Source organism: Cynara cardunculus (genome assembly GCF_001531365.2).
Source record: "Cynara cardunculus var. scolymus isolate 2C chromosome LG 4, CcrdV1, whole genome shotgun sequence".
NCBI classification, from domain to species: Eukaryota; Viridiplantae; Streptophyta; class Magnoliopsida; order Asterales; family Asteraceae; genus Cynara; species Cynara cardunculus.
The window spans coordinates 10389457-10415011 of NC_037531.1; the positions used below are offsets into that span (position 1 = coordinate 10389457).

At 33.4% G+C, this 25555-nt stretch overlaps 2 protein-coding genes across 4 annotated transcripts; one reads left to right on the forward strand and one right to left on the reverse strand.

Annotated features, from left to right (window-relative positions):
• The first annotated feature begins 577 nt into the window (after window positions 1–577).
• Window positions 578–11704, forward strand: LOC112511445 (50S ribosomal protein L4). 2 transcript variants are annotated; one of them, XM_025117064.1, is made up of 9 exons: window positions 578–719; window positions 2153–2265; window positions 2373–2434; window positions 4943–5048; window positions 7242–7390; window positions 8638–8745; window positions 8846–8965; window positions 10330–10503; window positions 11369–11704. In XM_025117064.1, exons 2-9 carry the CDS (start codon window positions 2154–2156, stop codon window positions 11468–11470), a joined length of 933 nt encoding a protein of 310 aa, XP_024972832.1. In that variant the 5' UTR covers window positions 578–719; window position 2153; the 3' UTR covers window positions 11471–11704. The 2 variants fall into 2 exon arrangements, with proteins under 2 accessions (XP_024972832.1, XP_024972831.1); XM_025117063.1 differs by having other exon boundaries at window positions 580–719; window positions 2150–2265.
• Window positions 11705–16595: 4891 nt separating this feature from the next.
• Window positions 16596–21558, reverse strand: LOC112511684. Of its 2 annotated transcripts, none has more exons than XM_025117394.1 (4): window positions 21538–21558; window positions 20475–20869; window positions 19277–19371; window positions 16596–18531 (listed from the first exon to the last, which is right to left on the reverse strand). In XM_025117394.1, exons 2-4 carry the CDS (start codon window positions 20704–20706, stop codon window positions 16699–16701), a joined length of 2160 nt encoding a protein of 719 aa, XP_024973162.1. In that variant the 5' UTR covers window positions 20707–20869; window positions 21538–21558; the 3' UTR covers window positions 16596–16698. The 2 variants fall into 2 exon arrangements, with proteins under 2 accessions (XP_024973162.1, XP_024973161.1); XM_025117393.1 differs by lacking the exon at window positions 21538–21558 and adding an exon at window positions 21304–21452.
• Between the last annotated feature and the right edge of the window lie 3997 nt (window positions 21559–25555).

Consider the following 25555-nt stretch of genomic DNA (forward strand, 5'->3'; position numbering starts at 1 on the left):
TTAAGTTCACATGAGACCAACTTGTTTTTCATGAGATCCGTGAGGAAGCAGTCGGAGGAACGAATACTGAAAGATTTTGCAATTAATTTCACAACGTTTTGCTGTGAAGTTTCAAGTGTAAAAAAAATGCCTCACGGGTTTCACGAAAATGGTCTCATGTAATTCCAAACCTATATATGTGTGTGTGTCTATATATATATATATATATATATATATATATAACATAACAGATAAGAAGAAAATGACCAAAATACCTCTGATTTAACTGAACTTAACAGAAAAAATTAACTGCCTAATATATATATATATATATATATATATATATATATAAAACACATAAAGGATAAGAAGAAAATGACCAAAATACCTCTGATTTAACTGAACTTAACAGAAAAAATTAACTGCCTTAGTCGGAGGACTAATACTGAAATATTTTTCAACGTTAGGAACAAATTTGTAATACACAAAATCTAAGGAAAGTTTTCGTTAAAAAAGACAAAATTGAAGGACCAAAACCAGAAATCCCTATAAAAGCTCACCATCAAGGTCTCTCTCTCAACCTCAGTTCCTCGAGCAGGAGCCGTCGTCCTGCATAACTCAGAGACAAAATCTTCAACTCAAGGTCTCAAGCCCTTGCTTGCTGCTCTGCTCACTGTATGCTCCGCTGCTCCGCCGCCCTGCTTTGCTGTTAGCCCTCGGCTGTTCCACCACTCGTCACTGTAAGTCGATACTTTTTAGGGCTTATTTATTTTTGCCATTTGTTAACAAATGGGTTTGGTGGTTTTTACCATTTCTTAACAAATCGTAGAATAGGTTTATTTGAATGTATGTTGAGCAGAAGAAAGCTAGGCAAATTAGACATAAATTGAATGCAAATTGAGAGTTTTTTTATGGATTTGTAATATGTTGGGCAAATTGACATATGATTAATGCAATTTGATAGTGTTTATTCGAGGTTAAGCTTCTGTTATGTTTTAAATATTATGTTGCACTATTTATTAAAACTTGTTTTCAAGATTATGTTGTGTAGAATGCATTTTTTATTTAGATATGCTTCTCTTGTTCTCTAACCACTGGATTTTTGTCCTTTTTTGCCGAGCGGATGCACCTTTAAGGTGTAACAAAGGCCTCCAAAATCGCCCAATGTGTTTTTAGCCAAATTCCACCGTCTCTAGGGACTCTTTTAAGGTTTTTGATTGATTTTGAGGGATTTTTAAGTTCTTTGGTTGATTTCTTGGGATTTTTTTAAGTTTTTTGGTTGATTACAAGGACTTTTTTCGGTTTGATTTCGAGAGACTTTTTGGGGATTTTGGTTGATTTCTAAGGGCTTCTTTGGGTTTTTTTCGTTGATATTAATTGTACTTTCTATATCCCTGAGCACTGCTCAAATTTTAGCGGGTGCATCTTTCATACCCAAATATGTTTTTACTTGTGAAAATCAGTTGAGCTGTTGCAAGGGATCCAGCCCAGTCCCTCATAGGTCCACCCCTGGTTGTCCATTATCAAAATCATTTCAAACAGACTTGGAAAGAAAATTGCGGATTTCATCTTAATTGTGTGTTTTATGTGATCTCAAGGATTAATCAGTTTTTTAACCACAAGGGTGGTGCATGATTGGTTTGAGCTTGACTCCAAAGGTCAAAAGTACCAGGAGGTCCCAGGTTAAAATCCAAGGAGGAATAAAAATCCCCTTGTGGCCACGGAGGTTCAAATGCGGTGACTCCGGGTTATCTGCAAAGCAGGTGGTCGTCCTGGGAATTGTCGGCTCGCATAGCGGGTTGGATATCCAGGTTAATAAAAAAAAAGGATTAATCAGTTTATCTTTCAACAGCTATGGATAAATATTTAACAATATCTAATCTCAATGATTATTTGATTTATTTAATTTAGGAGGATCACCATTGGTTATATTCCTGGCTCTGTCCCTGTTCTGAAGGGATAATAATGTCTCTAAAAAACAAAATCCATCCACACCCAAATGCACCTTTGACGATAGTCATTAGTTCTAGATATAATTTGCTTGACAATGTACTAATTGTTCATGGTATTAAGATATAATGCTTATCCCATATAGATGTTGGGCTTACTTCTGCTGAAATTTGTTTACATGTCTCTAAAGCTACATTAATACCTTCTACTTTTTTGTTAGTAGCATGGCCTTGCCGTGTTCCAGGAGGCTTTTACACACTCTGGGGACAAGTTATAAACTCCATTGGAGTAATCATCAGGATGTTGTGCACCAATCTATCCACACTCTTTCTACTGGTAAGAAATACTTATTCCATCAGTAAAAGTCTCTTTGTGTTGATCACTTGATTGTTATAGTAACTCAATAATTTTAGGTCTTATCTATTTTCTAATTCTGCATGCAGCCTTGCGTTGTCATGACATTGGTGGTAAACTATCCTCTATGGACTACCCAATCTTTAGACAGGTAAATCATTTCTATTATCGTTCTTTAGACACCGTCTTTAACACTTAATTTAGTTTTATGTAGTATCTTTATGTTTTTCTTAGCTTTCATAGCAGATCTTGTACTTCCACGGGTGGTAGATCGATAGTTTAAGGCTTCGTAAGGTGTTGTGAAGTGTTTTATGCTTCTACTAGTGGCAAGTCTTGTTTCAATATGCCTATGGGTTCTCTATCTGCTTTATACTCGAGGGTTTTGCAGTTAGAAATTTTTATTTGATTGTGGAACAGTGGTCTTGCAAGTCTTAACTTTGACTAGAAATCTAAATTTTAGCCTATTATGCATGCCGACTATTATACAAATAAAAACGTCTTAGCTTCAGTGAGGAGTCCAATAATCAACATTCAAACTGAAGTTCTTTCCAAAATTAGTTGTTAAGTTCCCACATGATAACCTCTTTGGTATATGAAAGTATCACCAACGCCTTCTGGATGATGTGACCATGTCGGTATGTCGTATGTGGCCATTAACTCCCACAATTTGAAATATCAAACTCATGAGGAAACTATGGTTAACTAAGACACTAAGCAGAAGATTGTGCATGCATATAATATTCTAATTCTACCCTGGAGACTTCCAAACCACATAAAGAGTACTCTCAGCTTCTACTTCCATAGAGTTTCTCCTGCATGAACTTCTAAACTTGTAGATTCCCAAACTCGATCATCCTTTTCTGTTTGAACTTTGCTGTAGTAAGAAGATGCTTAATTTTTGGGAAGGATGGAAGGATACTTATTTTGTTTGAACTTTGCTGTAGTAACTAGTAAGATGAAATATTTGTAGGTTTGGGTGTTCTTTTTCCTCTCAATGGTAAGTAATAGGTTTGCTTGTGCTTATTTCCAATGGGTCTGACTACAACCACCAAATAATTATCCCCAGCCTTATTGTCTCACTATGAAGGTTATGTTCATTGCAGTAACTCGAATATTTGATCAGAACTTATAATATAATACTGTTTTTCTTATTCATATACAATTTTGTTGATGACATTTATCTTAGTTTTAATTGATTAATTTAAGAAAAAAGCGTAGGAAGAATGGATGTTTTTACCCCCTTATAGAATGATGATGTGGGATGTATTGGGTTTTGGGAATGGACGTTGGGTGTAATGTTGGCCCTATCCTATGCTGTTAATTGCGGCGCTATTGCGCTGCAATAGTGGATTGAAGACTAAGATAAAATTGCGGTGGTCAAATTGCGGTGAAAATTGCGTTTCCAATATTAGCGGCACAATTGACCAATATTTGAGGTGAAATTGCCGACCGATATTCTGATATTTAAGCTTGGGCCTCTTTAGAATTATGTTGACTCGGATGCTGAACCTATTGCTTGCTATTAGCTCATTTATGAACATTTTTCCTATTTTGTTTTGTGAAACTTGTTTAAGTTGATATTTTTGATGTTGAAACCATATTTTTAATTAATGCATATGATATGTTTATGTATGCATACATATACATATATATATTATATAGTTCTAAGAAATATTATTTGAATCGCTATTTTTGGACCGCTATACCACAGCTATACCACCGCTACAACCGCTATTTCAAATATCGGTCCTGACCGCAATTTTGTATTTTCACCGCTATAACAGCATAGGCCCTATCCTAAATTGTGGACCATGAGATAGAGGGCGCCAGAGAATTGGGTTAGTGGGGGGATGATTTGTGCTGAAATGGAGAGATGAATATTAAAAAGAAAATGAACTCAATAATGGAGACTTTGTTACATCTTATGCTTGGCATAGCTAACTAACAAATTCTTTTCTCTTTGTAAAACTAATAAGGACACACAAAGTAAAAGTACAAACATGATAAGGGTTGAGCTTGAATATGTTTCTTAGTTAACAAATTTTGAGATAATTTCTTCTTTTGTTGATTTGTTTTTACGCTTAAATATTATGCCTTGTGGCACGCATAGATACACACACATAGATTCATATGCCTGCGCGTGCACACGCACACATATGTAAATGCACCTTAACTTTTCCAATTATTGGATCCTGCTACCCAGATATTGCAGGACTGTATCCCCGAGTCTTTATCTTTGCATGTTGCAACAAAATGAAAGAGTTATTTATTCTCATGAAAATAGAATTCCATATGAAGTTGTTGTACTTGATTTGTTCTCTAACTTTCTTAAGAATAACTCTTTTGACCTGACAAATACCTAATATGACCAGGACAGTTCAATTCGTGTCATGTTTGAACACTAACATATTGTTTGCGTTCTTAAATGTGAGCTTGATTTGTTGCCTATTCTTTTGGTATTCTTCCACAAATTGAAGGGGTTTATGGTTTTACTGTTGTTTGCTGCACCATATTGCCGGAATTTTAGTATTTCTAGTTCTTGTCAAGAAGTTATTTCAGGTTCACTTGATTAGTTCATTTGACATGTATTTAAGTTCTTGCTAGGGTGGATGATTGAGCTTTTGGTATATCAATAAATTCTATTCTACATTTAATGCAGACAGGGTTTCCTTTGATGGGCAGTCGAGGGCTGTCTACTAGTGAAGCTTCATTCCCACCTGATCTACTATCCAGAAAACAAAATTCAACTTCTGAACGTGATATAGGTACGTATATTAAACTATGCTGTTATTTACGCTGCTATAGGGTGGTATAGCGGTTTGCGGTCTTCTGGAGAATAGTGGGTGCGAAGTAACAGCGCTATTCGTTGCATTTTGACTGCAGTTTCTGTTGCAATAGTGGTGGTAAAACTGTGATTTTGTTTTGCTTGACTTTTCTACTTTAGTAGAGTTATTTAGTGTTGAGCTCAAATCGCTGGGCTCTTGTTTAGGTTAAGTTTTCTATTCAGTGTTTCCGAATATAATCACGACCAATGCATGTCTCTCCATTTGATGCTCTTTTAATTGCACCTCTACTTTGAAGAAAAAGGTAAAGATTCACGACTCACGACTTCAATTCACGTCTCTTTGTCTCAACCGAGTATCTAACCTCACGACCAAAAAATGTATGATGATTGGACCGCAATGGGATCATGAAATTTTGTGGGGGTTGTTTTATGGTAAAGAATGTGTGATGGCGTGCTTGATGTTGATAAAGGTGTTTATATAGCTATCAATTTTTTTCTCCATCTCTTTTGTATTTGTGATTGCACTTAACATTCCTCTTTTATCCACCTAGCTAGTATCATGAAACTGTCATATGGGAGGGACTGTCATTTTGTTAGTGGTAGCATCTTCTAATCCTTCCTGGCCAGTTTATCTTTGCCATAGTCTTAATGAGAAAAGAAAATATGTTGTACTGTATCATGGTCTCAGTGTTTAATACACCCTTACTTTCACATATTAGATTTATTTGGAGCTGCATATTGTGTGTATATAGTTCAATTTTACTTAAACTGGTCTTAAATCTATGATTAGCCCCGCTTTAAACCCTTCTCCCTTCTGACTCTATCAAAGTATTGCTGGTTGCTGCACTGAAGTACTTGCTACATATTTGAGTTGTGTATAATTGTGTGTGTGTCATATATACTTGTTTCTATGAGATGCCCCTCACATTCCTGAGGCCTGTGCCTCATGCCTAGTCCCCGGGACCCCTTTGCTTCTAAGTGTGCGTTGAGCCTATAACAACTTTGGTCAAGAATATGAAAGTTTGGATGAAGATAATGTATATATATGATACGGTCCACCCAAGTGGCTTGTCACGTTGTGTATTAGGGAATTAGGATAAACCAGATACAAATAAAAAACCTCAAGAGTTATGATCATATGTAGAATGATGATGAGGTAGGCAAAAGTTTATGACATTGAAAGTCAGCAAAAATGTCTTGTTTATCATACTTTTTCTCCCATAAATGAGTTTCTATGGAGCACAAGAATTCACGAGTTACTTGTCTAATCCAGTCCTGCCATCAGTTATTGTTTTATCGTTTGTGTTCATTTGATTACACCCTCAATCAATTTTTCCAAAATCTGTTTGAATTAAACTAATGATCACAATTACCTGACATTGGTCAGGTAGTCCTTTTCATTTGTGACCTTATGTCATGAACAAGATTTTCTGTTAATTTTCAAGCATCCAAATTTTTCTTGATCGTATCGTCTGGCATATTGTGGTCTTATAGAGCATATGATATCACAGCAACATTTTAATATTTTTAAAATACATAACCAGTCTAGTTGTTCAACTACGTTGTATGCATTTAAACAATCCCTGACGGTTTCACTCCTAGAGAAACTTTTGACTTCTCTCCATTTTATTTTGTTATTTTGGAGATATATCTTTTACTTCTTCATTCCGTCACATTTTAATGGTGATGGCTGTTAAGAAAGGATGGCAGCTATGATGAGGAGGGTAGAAGTGTGACCGGTCATCGGGGACAGGAGAATGGTCAACGTCACATTTTATAGAACTTCCTAATAAATAAAATGTACATCCTGGTCCCAAAAAGAAATGCATCTTTTGGATCAGTGTTAGTGGTATCAATCTTTTATAATGATGACTAATGGACAAAGAGGTGCTTTTTGATAGAAACTTTGCCAAAAAGGTAAATATTGCATCAATTTTGGGACATCCCAAAAGAAAATTGTTGCATTTAGTTTGGGACGAGGGAGTAGCATTTATATTGAGATAGTCATTGCTGCTTTACGCACAACAATTGCGGTGGATTAGCTGTCTTGTACCAATTGCTTTATACTTCATATAATCACCAATTAGGAAATTAAGCAACAGTAAAATGAAATTATCAAATCTACCTGATATAATTGTATGCATGCTGATGTGTTTACTGAATCATCACACAGGGCTATTACAGGACCTGATGATTCCAGTCACAAATTTTAACAACGAAGATAAAGGATTCATGATGTTAGCAGGTGATGTTTTCGATATGCCCATTAGGAAGGATATTATTCACCGTGTTGTAAGATGGCAGCTTGCAAAACGACAACAGGTATTATAAACTCTAACCAGACAGATTTGTAATCCCTTCTGAGCTATATGTGGCGCATTCTTAGAGGCTGTTTGGTTGGTTTTCCATTAAATCCTGTATTGATAGAGTTATCTGTGTGGATTAATCTGTTTTGTTTGGGAGGGTTTTTTTATAAATGGAAGGAGCATATCTTTTAATGGGGAGTGACAGGTTTGGAAAAAAAACATGGCTTTCTGCATAAAACTCCCTCCTAAAAGCTTACTGAATAAGCCATTTTCTATATCATTAAGTCATGTATAGCTGATCGAATAAGCTGCGAGTCTCATTAAGCTCATTGAGCTGCTAACAAACGTGGCTGTTAGATGATGATAGTTACATGTTTCTGTTTATGCTCAAAAAAGTGAATGACCATGAGGCATAGGAGCAAAGCCCACATTTGATTTTGAAAGTCTACCTACTGCTACTAGTGATGGTGTATTCTATATATGAGATCCTTATGGCCGTCTATCTTGCTTTACCTCTCATGGTTCTTTGTTTTGGTCAATAAAAAACATCACTTTTCATTTTATCTTATTTGTTTACTAAGTTAATTTATTTTTAACCCCTTGGTTTTTTGTTCATTGCTTTATTTACCCGGCACAAGTCTTTCATTCGAAATTTTTTCTTCCTTTACTGTGTCCATTGTAAATTGTCAAATCCTCGGATAAATTTTGATGGTTTTGGTTTTTGTATTTTAGAAACCCATTCTGGAGTTTTCCATTTTTATGGTTGTTTCATTTTGTCTTGAATATAATATTGTTATATTCAAGTTGCATTAACTATGTGTATACTCCCTCGTTGACACCGTGAATGTTGCGCTTAACTTATGGATAAGTATTTATTATACCACTTGATAACAAAAAATAGAGAACTTTTTGGACCAGATCAATGCTATCAATATTTATAATCATCACTAATGAACATAGAGGTAATTGTTTTTTATCGAGACTTTGCCGAAAAAGGAAATGTTAAGATTTCTCCATATTGTAACTTAATTTCAGAAGATGGTTGAACTTACCGACATGACATTGAAATTAAAGTTATTTATTACCCAAAATTAGAACAATTTCCATCCCTCGTGATAACCTAAAGTCATGGCTCAGGCCGGAGGGTATAAGTATAATTGTCAACCAAGCCCCCAAAAACAACTAGGACGTTGGTCTTGTATTTTAAAATTCTCTATTTCATAAGTAATTTGTACTTCATTGAGAGTTATGAGTATTTGACAGGGAACTCATTCAACAAAAACTATAAGTGAGGTTAGTGGTACGGGGAGAAAGCCATGGCGCCAAAAGGGTACTGGCCGAGCAAGACATGGAACATTACGTGGACCTCAGGTAATTAATTTACCATCATATATATGTGTGTGTGTGTATATATATATATCGTCTTGGTAGGTTTTCTTTGATACTAATGTTTGGAAATTATGGTCAACAGTTTAGGCATGGTGCTGTTATGCATGGGCCAAAGCCTCGCAGTCATGCTTTTAAGCTCAACAAGAAGGTCAGGAGGCTAGGGCTTAAGATTGCGCTATCTGCTCGTGCAGCCGAAGGGAAGGCAAGTCTTTTCCCCCGTGTTGTTTGTATAGCATAAATAATTACTTGTGACTTGTACAATGCAAGTCCCTGTTAAGCCATAACCAGTGTTATAAAAAGTGGCCTAGGAGGCAAGGGCTTAAATCTCTTGTATAATTGAATCAGCAGCCATTAAGCTGTGTAAAGCTTAATGGTCTGGGCGGCTTATTCGCTCAGCCATACAGGAGTTTTCCTTTATGGCTTAATCGTTAAAGTATTAAGCCAAAATGGCTATATGGAATAAGCCACGACCCCTCACCTGTGCCGTTGAGCCACCTCAAACAAAGTAATACCAGAAATGCCCTAGAAATAATCCAACCCTCTCTCTTTGCTTGCGTTAAACCCATCAGTCTCCGATTCCTCAGACAGACAAAGTTATCCAGACATACAACTTAACCCATACAGGGCTTAATGGAAAAAAGGTAACCAGCCACTAACCAAATGAATCAATCTGAATTGTTGTTTAAACCCAATAAAACCTGTGTTTGGCGATCAAGTGACCTTCTAACCGTTAATTGCTTGCTTTAATGGGGATGAAGTTGAAGCATAAACCGTTGATTGAAATTTGTAGAACATAATTTATCTTAAGATAACATTTTAGAGCTAAAACTATTTCGACACAGTGATGTTCTTGAATGGTTTGTCTCTTTGTTACAATTACTTAGAAACGATTGGAAAAATCACCTCCAAAGTGTATTATCCCTGTGAAATTTGTTGAAGCGCATAATGCAACAATTAGCTATTGACCAAGCAAATAGAGACACTTAACTTTTAGGCGAGGCCTATAATTGTTTGAAGTTACTGAAATGCCAGCTACTTGAGTGGCCCTTGGCGCAAATTGTCATAACACTGAATGAAATAACAAAATTAGCCAGTTACAGAGGTTAATCTAGTGTCAATATCTTAACTTCCATAGATTCACATAATTTATTGATCTTGGCATGACCAAAAAGGGTAAAAATTATAATTTTAGAACAAGAGTTATGGTGAGAACGTAAGAACAAAACTTCAACTACCTTTATTTACCTATTTTTATCATCATGACCGGAGCTTTAACAAATTCATGCATATTGAAGTGATTAAATGTATGTAAAAGTTAGCGAAAGTGAAGATGAAGGTAGTTGAAGATAGATGAATGTAGATGAAGTTGCATAAAAAAGTCAACTCATCAAAGATTCTGAAGTGTTCTCACCATTCTCACCGTATTTGTTATTCTCACACGATCCCTAGTCTCTCTCTCTCTCTCTCTCTCTCTCTATATATATATATATATATATATATATATTGAAATTGGACCCATTAATGTGTTTGCTTAACTGATGTGAAACAACTCATGCCAATGTGCAGCTTCTGGTGTTTGATGATTTAGAACTCCCGACTCACAAAACAAAGAATATTGTGAGCTACATGAAGCAAATGGAAGAAACCAAAAAGCTTCTGCTGGTGGATGGGGGTCCCATAGATGAAAAGCTAAAGCTTGCTACTTCAAATCTTCATTATGTTAATGTTCTTCCTTCTATTGTAAGCCACCAACCCACCCTTTGTTTTTCCTTTTTGAAATATATACATATATATATATATATATATTTATATACTGCACATTTCTCACATTTAATGAGACTCGAGCCCCTGACCTTCACGTAGGTGGAGTTGCTGGGCCAATGGTCCTTTGGTAACCCTTTGCTGATTTCATGCATATAACAAACAAATGAATGATTCACCCTCACTCTTCATAACTATGCCCCTAGGCTTAAAATTACCATTGAGAGATTGGTTAAAAGTATTTTTTGGCTCTTGTATTTCACCTTCCAGCCAGTTTTGGATTTCTGCTGAATATTGAGATTTGTTACACTTGAAGCTTTGTAGAAAAACACGATTATATGGCCGGGGGGTAGCAAATGTTGTGGTCAATTAAGTAATCTTAGTTCTATAAAGCATATTACTAGGGGAAAGGTTTAAATAAGAAATACAGAAATGCCGAGAACGTGTGAGTAAATGTGATTCATATGTGAATCATTGGTAAACTCACGAAAAAATGTATTTGAACATGCATATGTGAGCTCAGGTTTGCTTACCTACCTTTTTACCAATTCTTCACATATGAAGATGCATTTGTGAATCCATGTTTCTTTTTACCAATGATGGACATATGAATCACTTGTTCGTACGCTCTCAACCTTTTTGCCTTTCTTATTCGAACCATTCTGCATATTGCTAATGTAGATATGAAACAAATAGTTTACCCAATCGGCTTTGTTGACATAATATTTATGCAACATTTATACATATTCCTAAGGTACCTCTTATTTGTTGTGGCCATTTAAAGTTTCCAATTCATAGGTCTTAATTTATACGGTATATGTGGTTTTCTTGCGGTTTTTTCCAGGGTTTGAACGTATACAGCATCCTTCTGCATGATACGTTGGTAATGTCTCGTGATGCTGTTAACAAGATCGTGGAGCGTATGCAAACTCCCATTAATCGATGATTCGGTTTCAACTTAAATGTCGGGATTATTTAAATAATCTAGGAAGGGATTAATTTCATGTCTTTTGTTGAGCTCAAGAAATTATATCTATTAGAGTTGGAAGACTATTTTTCTAAAGAAAGTTGTCGTTGAAGACATGATAACCATCCTTTTACATTAAATTTCATGCTCTGATTATAATTATAATCATGGTCATGAATATGTTTTTTAATCCAAAAATTATATTGATTTAGATTAGTTGAGGTGGTGTTTGTTTTAGCTGTATGATTTGTTTTTTTTATGTCTTATTAACTTCTTATGTGTTGCAGATTATGTCAATATTTCTTTTAGTTATGTATTAGGGGACATAGAATTTTTTTCAAACGGTGACATCATTTGATTATAAGAAAAATATATAGGAAAAAGATTTCAAACGATGACACCGTTTGACTATAAGAAGTAAATATATGGAATTTATTTCCAAACAGTGACATCATTTGACTAAGAAAATGACACTAACAGAATCCGAATTTAGGTCTGGAGTGGAACAAAAATCTTACCAAATAAAACTTATTGTAATTGTAGTTTCAAAATATATACGGTGACACATAACAAGTTAATACGGTTGCACCTTTTACGAATCTGATTTTTTTAACCATTTGACGGAGGAATAATACGGTGACAGCACTGTATGTCCGTCTCTGGTCCTTGTGTTCTTTCATCTACATCCTTGTTTAAAAAAAGAAAAGAAAATTACACCTTTATTTTGAATTTCTATCATTATGTGAAAAGATGAATTTATGTTGGAATCAGAAGTAATTGAAATGATTAATTTTATTGATCAAATCCCGTTCATGCAATTATTCATTATCTGAGTTTCGGTTAAGAATTTGAATTCCACTTGACAGAATGCAAACTTTGTGTTGTAGCAAGGAATTCAAATTCTTTCATCTCATATTTTAAGAAACGTTATATTTACTCCATCGCACCATGATGGTTGTCAGTCACTGTCGTCGACACAACCAACGTTGTTATCACTGTCGTCGACACAACTATCGATGTTACCACGGTTGCCGACACAACCATCACCAATGTTACCACAGTCATGGCCACTACCATCGACACCACTACCGCCCTACCCCACCACTACTATTATCTTCGTTCAGTCAAACTTGGTTAAATTTCATTCCAATTTTTTCAGATTCCAATTCCCTTGATGTATTTCCGTTCTGATAAATTCCATTTTGTGAATCAAACACCACGTCACATGAGAAAAAAGATTTTTGATGAGAAGGAGTGAAGATTATGTAATATCCTGTGAAGGTGTTTAAGGTTCCAGGATCTAAGTGTATATCGTCATCACGTTCTGGTCACTTTCATACACTTCACACAATATAAGAGTACCTTCACATATATAATATATCATATGAATGTTGTTTTTTCACACTTCTCAATGAAAATGATATTTTTAATACGAACCCAGCCCTATAATTTATGATTTTGTTGGAACTATATAATATGCAAGGAAAATCACATTTTTTGTCCCTGTGATTTGTTGAAAATTGTCATTTGTGTTGTGGTTCTATGGTTTTGCAATTTGTTTCACTTTTTGTTCATTTGACTAACGTAATTAAAAAAAGTTGGTTAAATTAGGGGTAATATGGTCTTTTTATCATTTTTATTTTTCATTAAACAAGTTTATTATTATGCTAGAAGGGTACTCACACAATACAGCGTGATACATCTTGATTTTAATGTTTTGTTTTATTTTATTTGTCTCAATCGATGTTATAATACGGTTTTATGTGGTTTTAAGAAAGCGTAATGTTTTTATTTGTGAATAAAATATAAATATGAAGATATCATAAAAAATTGAAAAAAATATTGATATTAGTACCAAACTAACTATTTAAAAATTCTTCTTTTAGTATTTTTTTAAAATTTTTGGTTTAATAATATAATTTTTATAATGATAATAATTAATTATTTTGTTAAAACTCAATAATTATTCTAATTATATTTTAGAATTTTTATATTCAGAATAATATATATTTTTTTATAAAGATAATAATTACGTATTTTGTTAGAACTCAATGATTATCTTAATTATATTTTAGATTTTTTTGTATTTAAAATAAGATGTTTATCCTCTGGATTATGTTTATCTGCAGTTTCCTACACAAATTCAAATATGAAGCTTTGATAAGTTGTACTTATGTACAATTTACTTGTAATTTTGAATTTTAAGTAATATGTATCAATAAACAGTATTCCATGCATAAAAAATGGTTTTTAAGAAATTTTGTCAAATGTTTTATAATATAACTAAAAAGGTACTCGCGTGATGCTGCGAAATATATTTCGATTTTAATATTTCGTTTTATTCATTCTTTCTGTCGATATAATACGGTTTTACGTGGTTTTATAAAACGATTAATATTTTTACTTTTGAACGAAATATAAATTTGAAAAAAATGTATCAATATTAGTATTAAATTAACAATTTAAAAATTCTCATTTTTATGTAATTATTTAATTCAATTTTTTTATTATAATTTAATTTAGATTTAATAATAAAGTAATTTATTTTTGTTTAATGATACAATTTTTATAAGGAGGATAATTAAATATTCTATTAAAACTCAATGATTATCCTAATTATATTTTAATTTTTTATATTTAAAATGAGGTGTTTATTCTGCATTTGATTATATTTATCTGTAGTCAGTTACACGAATTCAAAGAAAAAGTTTTAATAAGTTGTATTTACATAAAATTTTATTGAATTTTAAGTAATATGCATCAATAAACAATATTTCATGCATAAAAAATATTTTTTAGAGTTTTCATCACATGCTTTATAATATAACTAGAAAGGTACTCGTGCAATGCAACGAGATTTATCATGATTTGAATGTTTTGTTTTATTCCGTCTTTGTGGATATTTTAATATGTTTTTTATATAGTTTTGAGAAATAGATAATGATTTTATTTTTGAATAAAATATAAATWTGRAKATATCATAAAATTTYRAAAATAAATATATAAATATTAGTATCAAATTAACTATTTAAATTTTTTTTGTTTTTTTGTTTTTGTGTAATTTCTTTAATTTATTTTTTTATTATAATTTAATTTAAATTTAATAATGAAGTAATTTATTTTTGATTTAATAGTTTTTTATAAGGAAAATGATTAAGTAATCTGTTATAACTCAATGTTTATCCTAATTATATTTTAGATTTTTATATTTAAATTGATATGTTTATCCAATATTTGATTATGTTTATCTGCAGTTAGTTACACGAATTTAAATATGAAGATTTAATAAGTTGTACTTATGCACAATTTACTTGTAATATTAAATTTTAAGTAATATGAATCAATAAACATTACTTTATGCATAAAAAATGGTTTTTAAATTTTTTTGTTAAATAATTTATAATATAATATAGATATATAGATATAAATATAGATTATACTCGATAGATTTAAATAATGGGAGAGGTTGTTTGGAGAGTATTCTAACTTAAGTCTTGAAATTGAAGGGAAACATAAAATTTAAGTTTATACCTATTTTTTTTTTATAAATATCGTATATTATAATATTCTATTTATTTGAATTTTCACTTTTTGAAAATATGACGTGGATTAAACACTATAAATTTAATCGTGTGAAAGCATCTCTAACAGTTTTGTTAAATTTTTATATAATAGAGTATGAAATGTTAGAATTTAAAAAAAAAAAAAAATGCATCCAACTCCAACAGCTATTCTATTTTAGCAAGTCTAACATTAATTATATTAATAAAATATTCAATACATTTAATAAAATATTATTTCTCACTCTTACACATTTGGGTGTTGTTTGTTTTTTAAGAGGTGCTGAAGTCTGAAGTCTGATTTCATTTATGATTTATAAAGGTGGTGCTGAAGTATGATTTCACTTATGATTTATAAAGATGGTGCTGAAGTATGATTTCACTTATGATTTATAAGAGGTGGTGCTGAAGTCTGATTTCACTTATGATTTATAAGAGGTGGTGCTGAAGTCTGAAATCTGAATCAATCAAACTGTTTGTTTTTACATCTGAAGTCTGAATCAATATAAACACGAACAAAGTCTCATAACGACTAGCACCAATATTCATTTTGCATTAATTGTGTCGTCATCATCCCCTTGCTCGTTGGTTTGATCATACTCATAAAATAACTCATATATAGGAGAGATTGATTTGGATAGATCGATAGCTTGAGACTGAGCGAGAGATCGATATGGTGTCCAGATCGTATGACGTGGATAGATCGGTATGATTTGGTAGCTAGAGATCAAACGAGAGAGAGAGAGATCAATATGGTGTCCTCATGTGTGCATAGGAGTCCATTAAGGGTTTAGACTACCACTTAAAAATTCAGAGTACTATAAGAGGTTTTCAACTCTTATTTAAAAAAAATCAAACGGTCTAAAAATAAAAACGTCTGACCGATTCAGACTTAAGAGGTATTAAAAGTTTTTTTTAAAAAAAAAACAAACAAGCCCTTGATTTCAATGAGTTTAATTGGTTGCATATGAAGAAGGGGCTGCCCCTTCCCCTATCCCTGGCTGCTTCTTGCTCATCAAAGCGTATTTTCTTTTTCTGATAAAGGGGAGTGAGAAAGAAAAAGGAAATACACTTTGGTGAGCAAAAACTCTTAAAAACCATTTTTTATATATGAAATATCGTTTATTGATGTATATTACTTAAAATTCAAGATTACAAGTAAATTTTGCATAAGTACAACTTATTAAGGTCCATATTTGAATTCGTGTAACTGACTCCAACTGTAGATAAATATATTTTTAAAAACACTAACAATTTTTAACAAAACCACATAGACGATAATCGTAGTTTAGGGGGTGTTTGGGATTGCTTATTTGAAACGACTTATGTTTTTCTACAAAAACACTTATCAACTTATTATAAGTCAAAAGAGTTTAACTTCTTCAAAGAACTTCTTATTACTAGTTTGACACCGGTATAACTTGCTTATCCAAACACTCAAAAATGCTTATTACTGGTACCACACCAGAATAAGTCAATAAATTATTTTTATAAGCAATCCCAAACACCCCTTTACTCTTCCTAGAATCATCACATCCTTAACATCGTAAAGTTCGAAAATTTTATTGCCGATTTTTCCAAATATTTGTGTTCTCAACTAAAAGCAATGGTAAAACTACATGAAAATTCCATTGACCCACGGTTGATTCAAGAATGAAACCCATTTTCCATCGGATGCGGTCCTTTGCTGAAACTAAACCACGAATCCAACCATCCATGCGCCCTAGCCCGTTCGACCAGCGCGCCGAATTGCTGTTTAGCGTCGGGCACATCCAAACTCAAATCATCGAGCGATTCCGCCACCCTCCCGAACCCTTTCGTCATCTGAGTCGGAGTTATAAGCCCCATGTTAAAACACTCATCGAGCAGCTTCCAAAGCCGATCGTTCTTCTTCTCGATAATCGTCACCAACGACTTCTTAACGACCTCGTGGTGGAAAAACGGCATCCCGAGCTCCGTTATGCATCGGCACGCTTCCCGTGTGTCGCCGCCGGACTCGAACTCCTCCAGAAGTTTGCCGATCTGATCTTTTACATCTTCAATCGCCCATCCGTTTGTGTAACTTCCGCCGCCACCCCAGCACCGCAAGATCCGCTCGCCGGAAAGCCGAGCGTTCAGAAGCGAACGTGCCATTTTCAGAACTTGGTTTCCGACCGAATCCGGCCGTAAAGAGTCGCCACCGATTTCCTCCAAGTGTAGCGGAGCCAATACGTCATCCACCACCGCTCGAGCCAAAAACATTGCGAGATCTTCCACGACCACCGGAATATCCAAAGCAATATCGTCTGCGGATTCTATCAACATCGTGAATCCATTCACTACATCATCCGCCGGAAAATATAACGACGACAACAAAACCGATGCCATTTCCTTTTCTCGTTTTTTCCGGTCCATTGCCAGCATAATCAGCCGCTTGACGAAAATCGCTTTCAGTTCCGGGATCGAAGAAAGATTTTCCGATTCCAAACAACTATTTACCTCCAAAACGTCGCCTGTCAAAAAGTATTCTTGAATTATAGATTGCGCTTTTGCTTTAAACGCTCTCACGATGCTATCTTCGACCAATTTCTTTTCGGGCTGAAATGACACGGCTTTTAACGACGAAGCGCACAACCACCCTTCCGATGCAGCTTTCGAGATCAACGATTGTAGTAATTCCTTAGCATTTGGTATATCGAGCGATAAATCATCGATCGTATCAATAATTCGAGTAAACCCTTTTGAAATCTGGCTCGAATTTATCAAACATTCTTCCGAAGCCGTCTTTAACAAATCAAGAAGTTTACCCTCGGCTTTCTTTCGTTCCATCGCCATAATGATCGCCCGCTTAACGATCTCGTGATGGAAGAACGGAACTTTCAAATCATTGATGCATCTGAGCGCTTCCTTCTTATCACCGCTCACCGCATACTCCACCAACAGATTATCGATCTTCCCTTTCACATCCTCAACGGTTTTATTCCGGCTACCACCCCACCGCCGCTCTATGATCTCCGCATGAAGTGGGGCCGACAGATAACCTTTTTCCGCTCGTTTAATGACATCAATGCCCTTCGAGCCACTCGGCAAAGCATCCATTTCCTTCTTCAAGAATGCAGGCGGTAGAATGTCATCCACCACTGCTCGAGCTATGAACAACGCTAGAACATCAACAGTATCCGGAATATCTACAATCAAATCATCCGCGGATTCCACAAGCTTCCGGAAACCTTTGTAAACTTGTCGGGGATCGATAACATCAGCATAGAGCGACGATAAAAGAACGGCTGCCATTTCTTTCTCTTTATCATGCCTATCCATAGCCATGGAGATGAGTTTCTTCACAAAATAGTAACTGTAACTTGCCATTTCAAGGTCTTTTAACTCATTTGCAGTCGAGACAACATCATCAGTGGCGAAGTATTCTTCGACTATAATTGCAGCCTTCTTCTTGTACTCCTCAAATCGTGGACAAACTTTTCTAACGGATTTATCGTTCTCCTAAAAAGATAGCAGTAACCTCACATTTAGTAACGATTCAAAACCATAAGCACCACGAAATTGGACCAAACCCGTCAGCCAAAACTGTCGGTCCTTTGGTTAAATGACCTTCTAACATGTTTTTTTCTAAATCCATGACCTTCTGACATGTTTGGAATGCCACTGTACCACTTCCCTACACAGGAATGCCTATAAACCTGTCAAAAGGTTATGGATTTAAAAAAAACAACTGTCAGGAGGTCATTTAGCTAAGTTACCCCAAAACCGGTTACACTCCTAATTTAAACGAGTCCTTTGGATAAATGACTTTAACTGAATTTTTCATTACGAGCATGACCTAATTTTTTTAGCTCAATGACCTTTATCTGACCTGCCCCTGGTTCAAAACAGGGGATATAACCTTAAATGAGATTTTAATCAAATTCATGACCTTCTGACGAGTATGAAGCCATTTTTTCTTTAATAGGCCAGAAGGTCATGGATCTAATTAAAATCTCATTTACGGTTATATAGCTAAATGACCCACTAGCCCGGATTAAAAACAGTTTGCTTTCGTAAAAACTTAGATACACACTAGAGGGTCATTTTGCAAAACCGGCTTCTAGAGAAGGTCATTGAGCAAAACAGCCCTAATTTAAACGGTCACAATGGGTGAACTTCTCCAATATTTCCAAAAGCTAAAGATTTTTCGGGCAATTTGTTGAATGAAAATGGCGAAAAGAGACAAGAAGAATGATACACAAACCTCACTACTACTATAGTTTGGATCATTACTGTCAATAAAGTGATTATCATCCATATCAAGTAATCCTCCCCATGTTCCTTTTCCCCCACAACCACCTGCACAAAGATATCAATGTTGAACACGATGAAGGAAAAACGCCCTTGCGTGAAAAAAGAAACGAAGGAAATGCATTCCATTAATTGAGAAGCATCACACACATGAAACTAAAACCAAAAAATGGAACCAGACAAGCCTAGTATATCCTACCTGAAGGTAGGGTGGAAGGGGGGTGAGATGTATGCAGACCTGACCCCCACCCGAAGAGTAGAGCGACTTGTGCACGGTGTGGCCTTATGGGGAAAACAAAAACTTTCCCCATCACATAAAGATTATGTTGATGGCGTTTATCATTTTAAATCAATAAACCAAACAAGCCCGGTATGTATGTCCACTTGGAGGTGGGATCGGGTGGGGATGTACGTAGACCTGACCTCTATCTAAAGAGTAGAGGTGGCACTTCTATCTAAAGAGTAGAGGTGGCACTTCAATCATTTCCATTTAAAGTTGGTACTGAAAAACCTTCCAAGAAAAATCTAAGTGGGGCAAATGCAGCGTGATAGTATTATCCATATTGCATTTTCGGTTCACTGTTTTATATGAATTACATGGTTCACGAAATAAAATAAGAATTCTAGCAACGACCATATATTGTCTTCATCTCTTCTTCGTTTTCATGTATCTGCTTCTGTTTGTATGTCTTGTTTGTTTGTCCGTTTGATTTTTGGTTGCTTAATTCTAACTCGTTTTTCAAATTTTAGCACTTCTTGTTTTCAAGTTTCCCTTTTCGTAATTTCTTCTTATGTTCTTTTTTTCCCACACTACGCACAAGTAAAGGGGTCTTTACAGAAACAGCCACTCCTATTCCTACATGACCCGATCAATTCGATCGGGGATTGACTACGGATTCGAGCCATAGCACATGGTTTTTTCTTTGGGTGGAGGTCAGGTCTTCATACATCTCAACCCCCCCCCCCCTTTCCAACCCCACATTCGGGTGGGAAATACCGGGCTTGTTTGGTTTAGTTAATCTTCTATTTCCTACAACTACCGTTTGTGTGCATGTGTGACCATCGATCCTAAAAGTGGGGTAAGACTTATATAAAGTTAATATCGAACGATAAGCTCTAAAATGCAGCGACATGAGTAAGATCTGCTATACCTTTCTTAGGACGGCCATCAGTTCCAGAATGCGAATGCCGGTCATTTTTCTTTGGACTAATGCCCTTTGTAGGGCTCCCTTTGATCGGGCTTTCTTTACCATAACGAAGCTTTGGTGATTTGGGAGATGTAGAGATTCTCAATGGAGAAACAGATGACGGATCCGCACTTTCTGAAGCAGCATGAAGTTGTTCCTTATGCTCATTTGACATGTACCCTTCAGTCAAATCCATTTCTATTTCTCAAACATAGAGAGGATGCTACAAACTACAGTTTCATAATAATAATAATAATAAGAGAATCAGAAAATCTGGAGATAAAGGGTGGAAATTGGAGCCTCCTTTCAAAGCTTTAATTAGCTTTCTCTTATTCTTTAACAAGTTTTGGATCAATTTCCTGCAATAAATATGTTGAAAGGAGACCAAATCAATTCTCAAAGGACATGGATTGCAGTGATCAAATCATTCAAAATCAAACCACAAATTGTTAAATGGCATGTTATAGATCAAGATTTTCTATCCAGAATCAAGGGAAATTAAGCAAGAATGGCAATTACAATGACAATTACAACAAGAACTCCATTCAAAGCAAAAAGGGAAAGAAGCCACTATTACTACTCAATATCCATCAATAAACTTCAAATTGATTCAGAAAAATTGTCTGTATGAACTTCAAATCAAGAACTTGAGGTTGAATTATGGAAATCAGAAGTTGAATTCTTACAAATGATTCATGAAACCCAATTCAAATCCCTAAACTACAATTACTCAAAACCACATACAGATGATAGAAAACCCATAACAATTAAATACGTTGAGACCTGGATTTACCTGCTTATGAACAATAGATAATCAATCAGAGATTTGTTCAAACAAAACAAGGGTGTAGCAGATTGATGGGTTCTTTTCTTTTTAACGGTGGATTAACCCCAAGAAAGTTAGATGAAAGAACCCCAAATCAAAAACAGATCTGAAATGAATTTGTGTGAGAATAGAAATGGAAGAGGGAAAAGAAGAGTTAAAGAAACAGGTGGATTACATTTTCAAACAAGTAGGAGAAAATACCGGGCATTGGAGAGGGGAGAGAGTTTCAGACACGAATTCTCTCCGAAGATTGTGGATGCTAAAATTTGTGGCAAAAATTATGACAAACTTTTTTAATATCAACACAAAAGTACATTTTTCTTCCCAATCGTTTGTTAAAAGTTTGGGATTTTTATCCCTATGGTTTAGAAATTATAGTTTTTATTGCTATGGTTTGTAATTTATTGTTATGGTAGTTGCTGAATAGTTTAATGCAAAATGATAAAAAAAACTCTCATGATAGATATAGTGCAAAATGAAATATAACTATTTGGTTGAATGGAATTAGAGTGTTGAATGGTTGAGGGAGACCTAAAATACAAAATCATTTAGAGGGTTTTTAGAACCATAAGAGACAAACTTTTTTTTTGTCAAACAAGGTTCACTTCTTCTTAACAATTCAGAGGTTGTTTCTTAATATAACTATTAAGAGGTAAATGAACAACCCCTAAAACAACAATAGATTATAGATTTTTAATGGTGAAAATTAGCAATGATTTATAAACTATAGAGATGAAAATCGTAATATCTAAACCACAAGAACGAAAATTATAACTTTTAACAAACCACAAGGACGGAAAGTGTAATTTACTCTAATATCAATTGATTTTTTAATAAAAATATTTATGGGTTGATCCGACGACACGTTTTGCAAACCCGTTTGACATGCTACAAACAGGCTCATTCTTGACATTTTTTAGGCCTTATGTGAGATGTGAAAATATTTTTTTCAATATGTTGTTTTTATCATCATAAATAACATTGAATTCATATAAAAACCGTTTTCCCGAATATTCCTAGACGTAAAATCAATCAATAATCACTTCTAAGTTAATATTATCTATTAAAACATTTTTGTGGAGCATCTTCAATTTGTTCCATCATCAAAAACATCCTACGATATATGTTTGGTACATGGAATGACATAATTTGAGGTCACAATGTTAATTTTTCTGATTTTCAAGCAACACTATATAAATCAATGTAAATAGGTTGTCTTTCCATGTCACCTCATGTTAATGGTTTTTAACACCATTTTAAACTTTGATACTATGTTCTTGAATTTGGGAAGGAAAAAAAAGAACGAGAAAAGGAAAAGAAAAAATAAAGTTTTTTATTTGTGTTTGACAAGGAAGAGAGGAAAAAGAAAAATAATAAAATAAAAATAAATTTTAATATAATTTCTTTTTTTTTTCTTTCCTTTTCTTTTTCTTTTCTTTCCCTAAAAAAATCTTGTAACAAAATATTTTTTTTCCTTCATTATTTTCCTTTGTAAAAGTAAATTCAAGAACATAGCATTAGGGTTAAAACAAACTTTTCTGGAATCATCAATCTTATAAATAAAAAAACTAATTTTGGTTATAGTTTGAGATCTTATTTTCTTTTAGAGATACAAAAGTACATAACATTTATGCAATTAATATTAGATAATAAATAACAAGAATGAAAAAAACAATTATAGTTTTATTATTCTAAATATAAATATAAGTTGTACCGTCTCATACGGTTGGTAATTTTTTCAAAAGATGGGGATTTTGTTAGCTAATAACAAAAAAATCTACTATATTTTAATATAAAAATAGAATTCACGCGATGACGGAATAATCAAAAGAGTCGATAAGAGATGAATTATGGAGAATATATGAAAGTTTTCGGGACAAGTAGTTTTAGACGTCGTTATTAGATTAAAAAAACTTAAAGAAACATTAAACAATATTATATAATAAATAATAAATTAACTTTTTTATGTATTTTCTTCTTCAATATATTTAATTGATACATGTTTTGATCTCTAATAGTTAATTTAGTATCAAAATCTTTTCTAATACTATTAGATACTATTTTTTTTATATCTCTTCTATTTACTAATTTTTTTAAACTACTGTTATCTATACTATATTATAAAGCATTTGACAAAAACTCTTAAAAACCATTTTTTATGCATAAAGTAATGTATATTGATGCATATTATTTAAAATTCAAGATTACAAGKAAATTATGCATAAATACAACTTATTAAAGCTTGATGTTTGAATTCGTATAACTAACTGCGGATAAACATAATCAAATAAAGGATAAACATTTTATTTTAAAATATAAAAAATCTAAAATGTAATTAAGATAATTATCGAGTTCTAATAAAATAATTAATTATTATCTTTATAAGAAAATTACTTTGTTATTGTACCTAAATTAAATTATAACAAAAAATTACAAAAAAAATAAGAAATTTTAAATATTTAATTTGATATTAATATCGATATATTTTTATCAATTTTTTATGATATTTTAAATTTATATTTTATTCAAAAATAAAAACATCATYGTTTTCTCAAAATCACATAAGATCATGTTATAACATCGACTGAAATAAAAAAATAAAATAAAATATTAAAATCAAGATGTATCTCGATACATAAGTTTTAAAAATTTTAATTTAATTTTTTTATATTGAATATTTAATTTCATGAATTTTTTTAATAAAAATTATTAAACTTTCTCGTTTTAAATGATTAAGTTCCTGAACATTTTTTGTAAAAATAAATAAATCACTGAGTTTTTAGAAATTCGTTATCTACATTATTTTGATCCAAAAAAACTACTTGTAATGGGCTACTAAGTTTTTAAAGTAAAAAAACACTTAAATTAGTTTTACCGTTCTCAAACTCTATATTATTCAAACCTCTTGCACTCAACACCATTGTTGCCCCCTCTCGCCACCCTCACCGCCCCATTATCGTCTGCTCTTTATCACAGTCCATCACCATCGTTGGGCCCTGTAATCGATCTCCATCTTTTTGATCGATTTTTTTGTTTTTTTTTATTATTCTTTGGATAGTATATTTGTACTTCATTAAATTATTGTAAAAATGGAGAACTGAAAGACGAAAAAAGATCAAAAAAGGGAGATCGATGGCAGGGGTTAATGACGGTAATGGGCAGTATAGAGAGCAGATGATGATGAGTCAACAAGGGGTGGCGATGGAGAGCGATGTCGTTAGGTACAAGGGATTTGAATGGCTTAAGGTTTGGGAACGATAAAACTGATATAGATTTTCTTTTACTTTAAAACCTTCTTATCCGGTTACATCTAGCTTTTCTGGGCTAAAACGATGCAGGTAACCAGTTTCTAAAAGTTCAATGATTTATTTATTCAAAAATTTGTTAATGAACTTAATCATTCAAATGAGAAAGTTATTGTTTTCTTCATTCAATTTTTTTTGGGAGACTTAACTATTCAAAATAGAAAAGTTCATTGTGTTTTTCTGAGCTTTTACCGATTTATATACAGAAATGAAATTCACATGTACACGTCATTTTTGGTGAGGTTGAAACTCTTACCTCTATATAAATGTTCAAGTCAAAGGCCCTTTGGTTACGCTTTTATTCATGGATCAGTGTTTTTCTCACTTAAGCGTGCATTTGGTATATAGCTGAAAGGAACAAGGCATGAGAAAAGTCTTTATCTTACATTTGACATGACATGGACTTGGGACATGGTGCAGAAGAAACACGAACCTTTTTGTTCCACACAAAACCATCAAACAAGTTAAGAAAAGGATAATTTTTCCTCGTTTTACGAATCAGAAAAGATATATATTTCAGACTTCTTTCAGAACATTTTGTCGCCTCTTTTGCCTCTTCTCCATGATTGTTTCTTTCTCTGTCACGAGTAGTCACCACTTGCGTCTCCACCATCACCACCTGTGTTAGATATGTTAGTGATATGTCTAAGACTCAATCATTGGATAGTTGTATTTTTGGAAAAAAACAATGAGTTGTGATTAAGGATATGTTTGGCAAACTAATTAGTAAGCTAGCTGGTAGCTGATAAACTAACTGATGAACAAATCATGTTTAACTGAACTAGCTGATAAGAATGTAAAATAACCAAAAAAGGGTATCTTGAAAAAAATTAATCAATTATAATATTTCAAAATATAATTAAAACAAATCTTTAATAATATAATATATTAACTAATACAAACAAGACGGTAAA

Bases quoted from the DNA above. Each gene is read 5' to 3' on its own strand.
- LOC112511445 (XM_025117064.1), top strand. From the start codon at position 2,154: ATGGCCTTGCCGTGTTCCAGGAGGCTTTTACACACTCTGGGGACAAGT. The intron at 2,266-2,372 runs GTAAGAAATACT...TTCTGCATGCAG, and splicing joins TATCCACACTCTTTCTACTG to CCTTGCGTTGTCATGACATT. The intron at 10,504-11,368 runs GTAAGCCACCAA...GGTTTTTTCCAG, and splicing joins TTAATGTTCTTCCTTCTATT to GGTTTGAACGTATACAGCAT.
- LOC112511684 (XM_025117394.1), bottom strand. From the start codon at position 20,706: ATGGATTTGACTGAAGGGTACATGTCAAATGAGCATAAGGAACAACTT. The intron at 19,372-20,474 runs GTATAGCAGATC...ATCTTTGTGCAG, and splicing joins TGATGGCCGTCCTAAGAAAG to GTGGTTGTGGGGGAAAAGGA. The intron at 18,532-19,276 runs GTTTGTGTATCA...CTATCTTTTTAG, and splicing joins CAAACTATAGTAGTAGTGAG to GAGAACGATAAATCCGTTAG.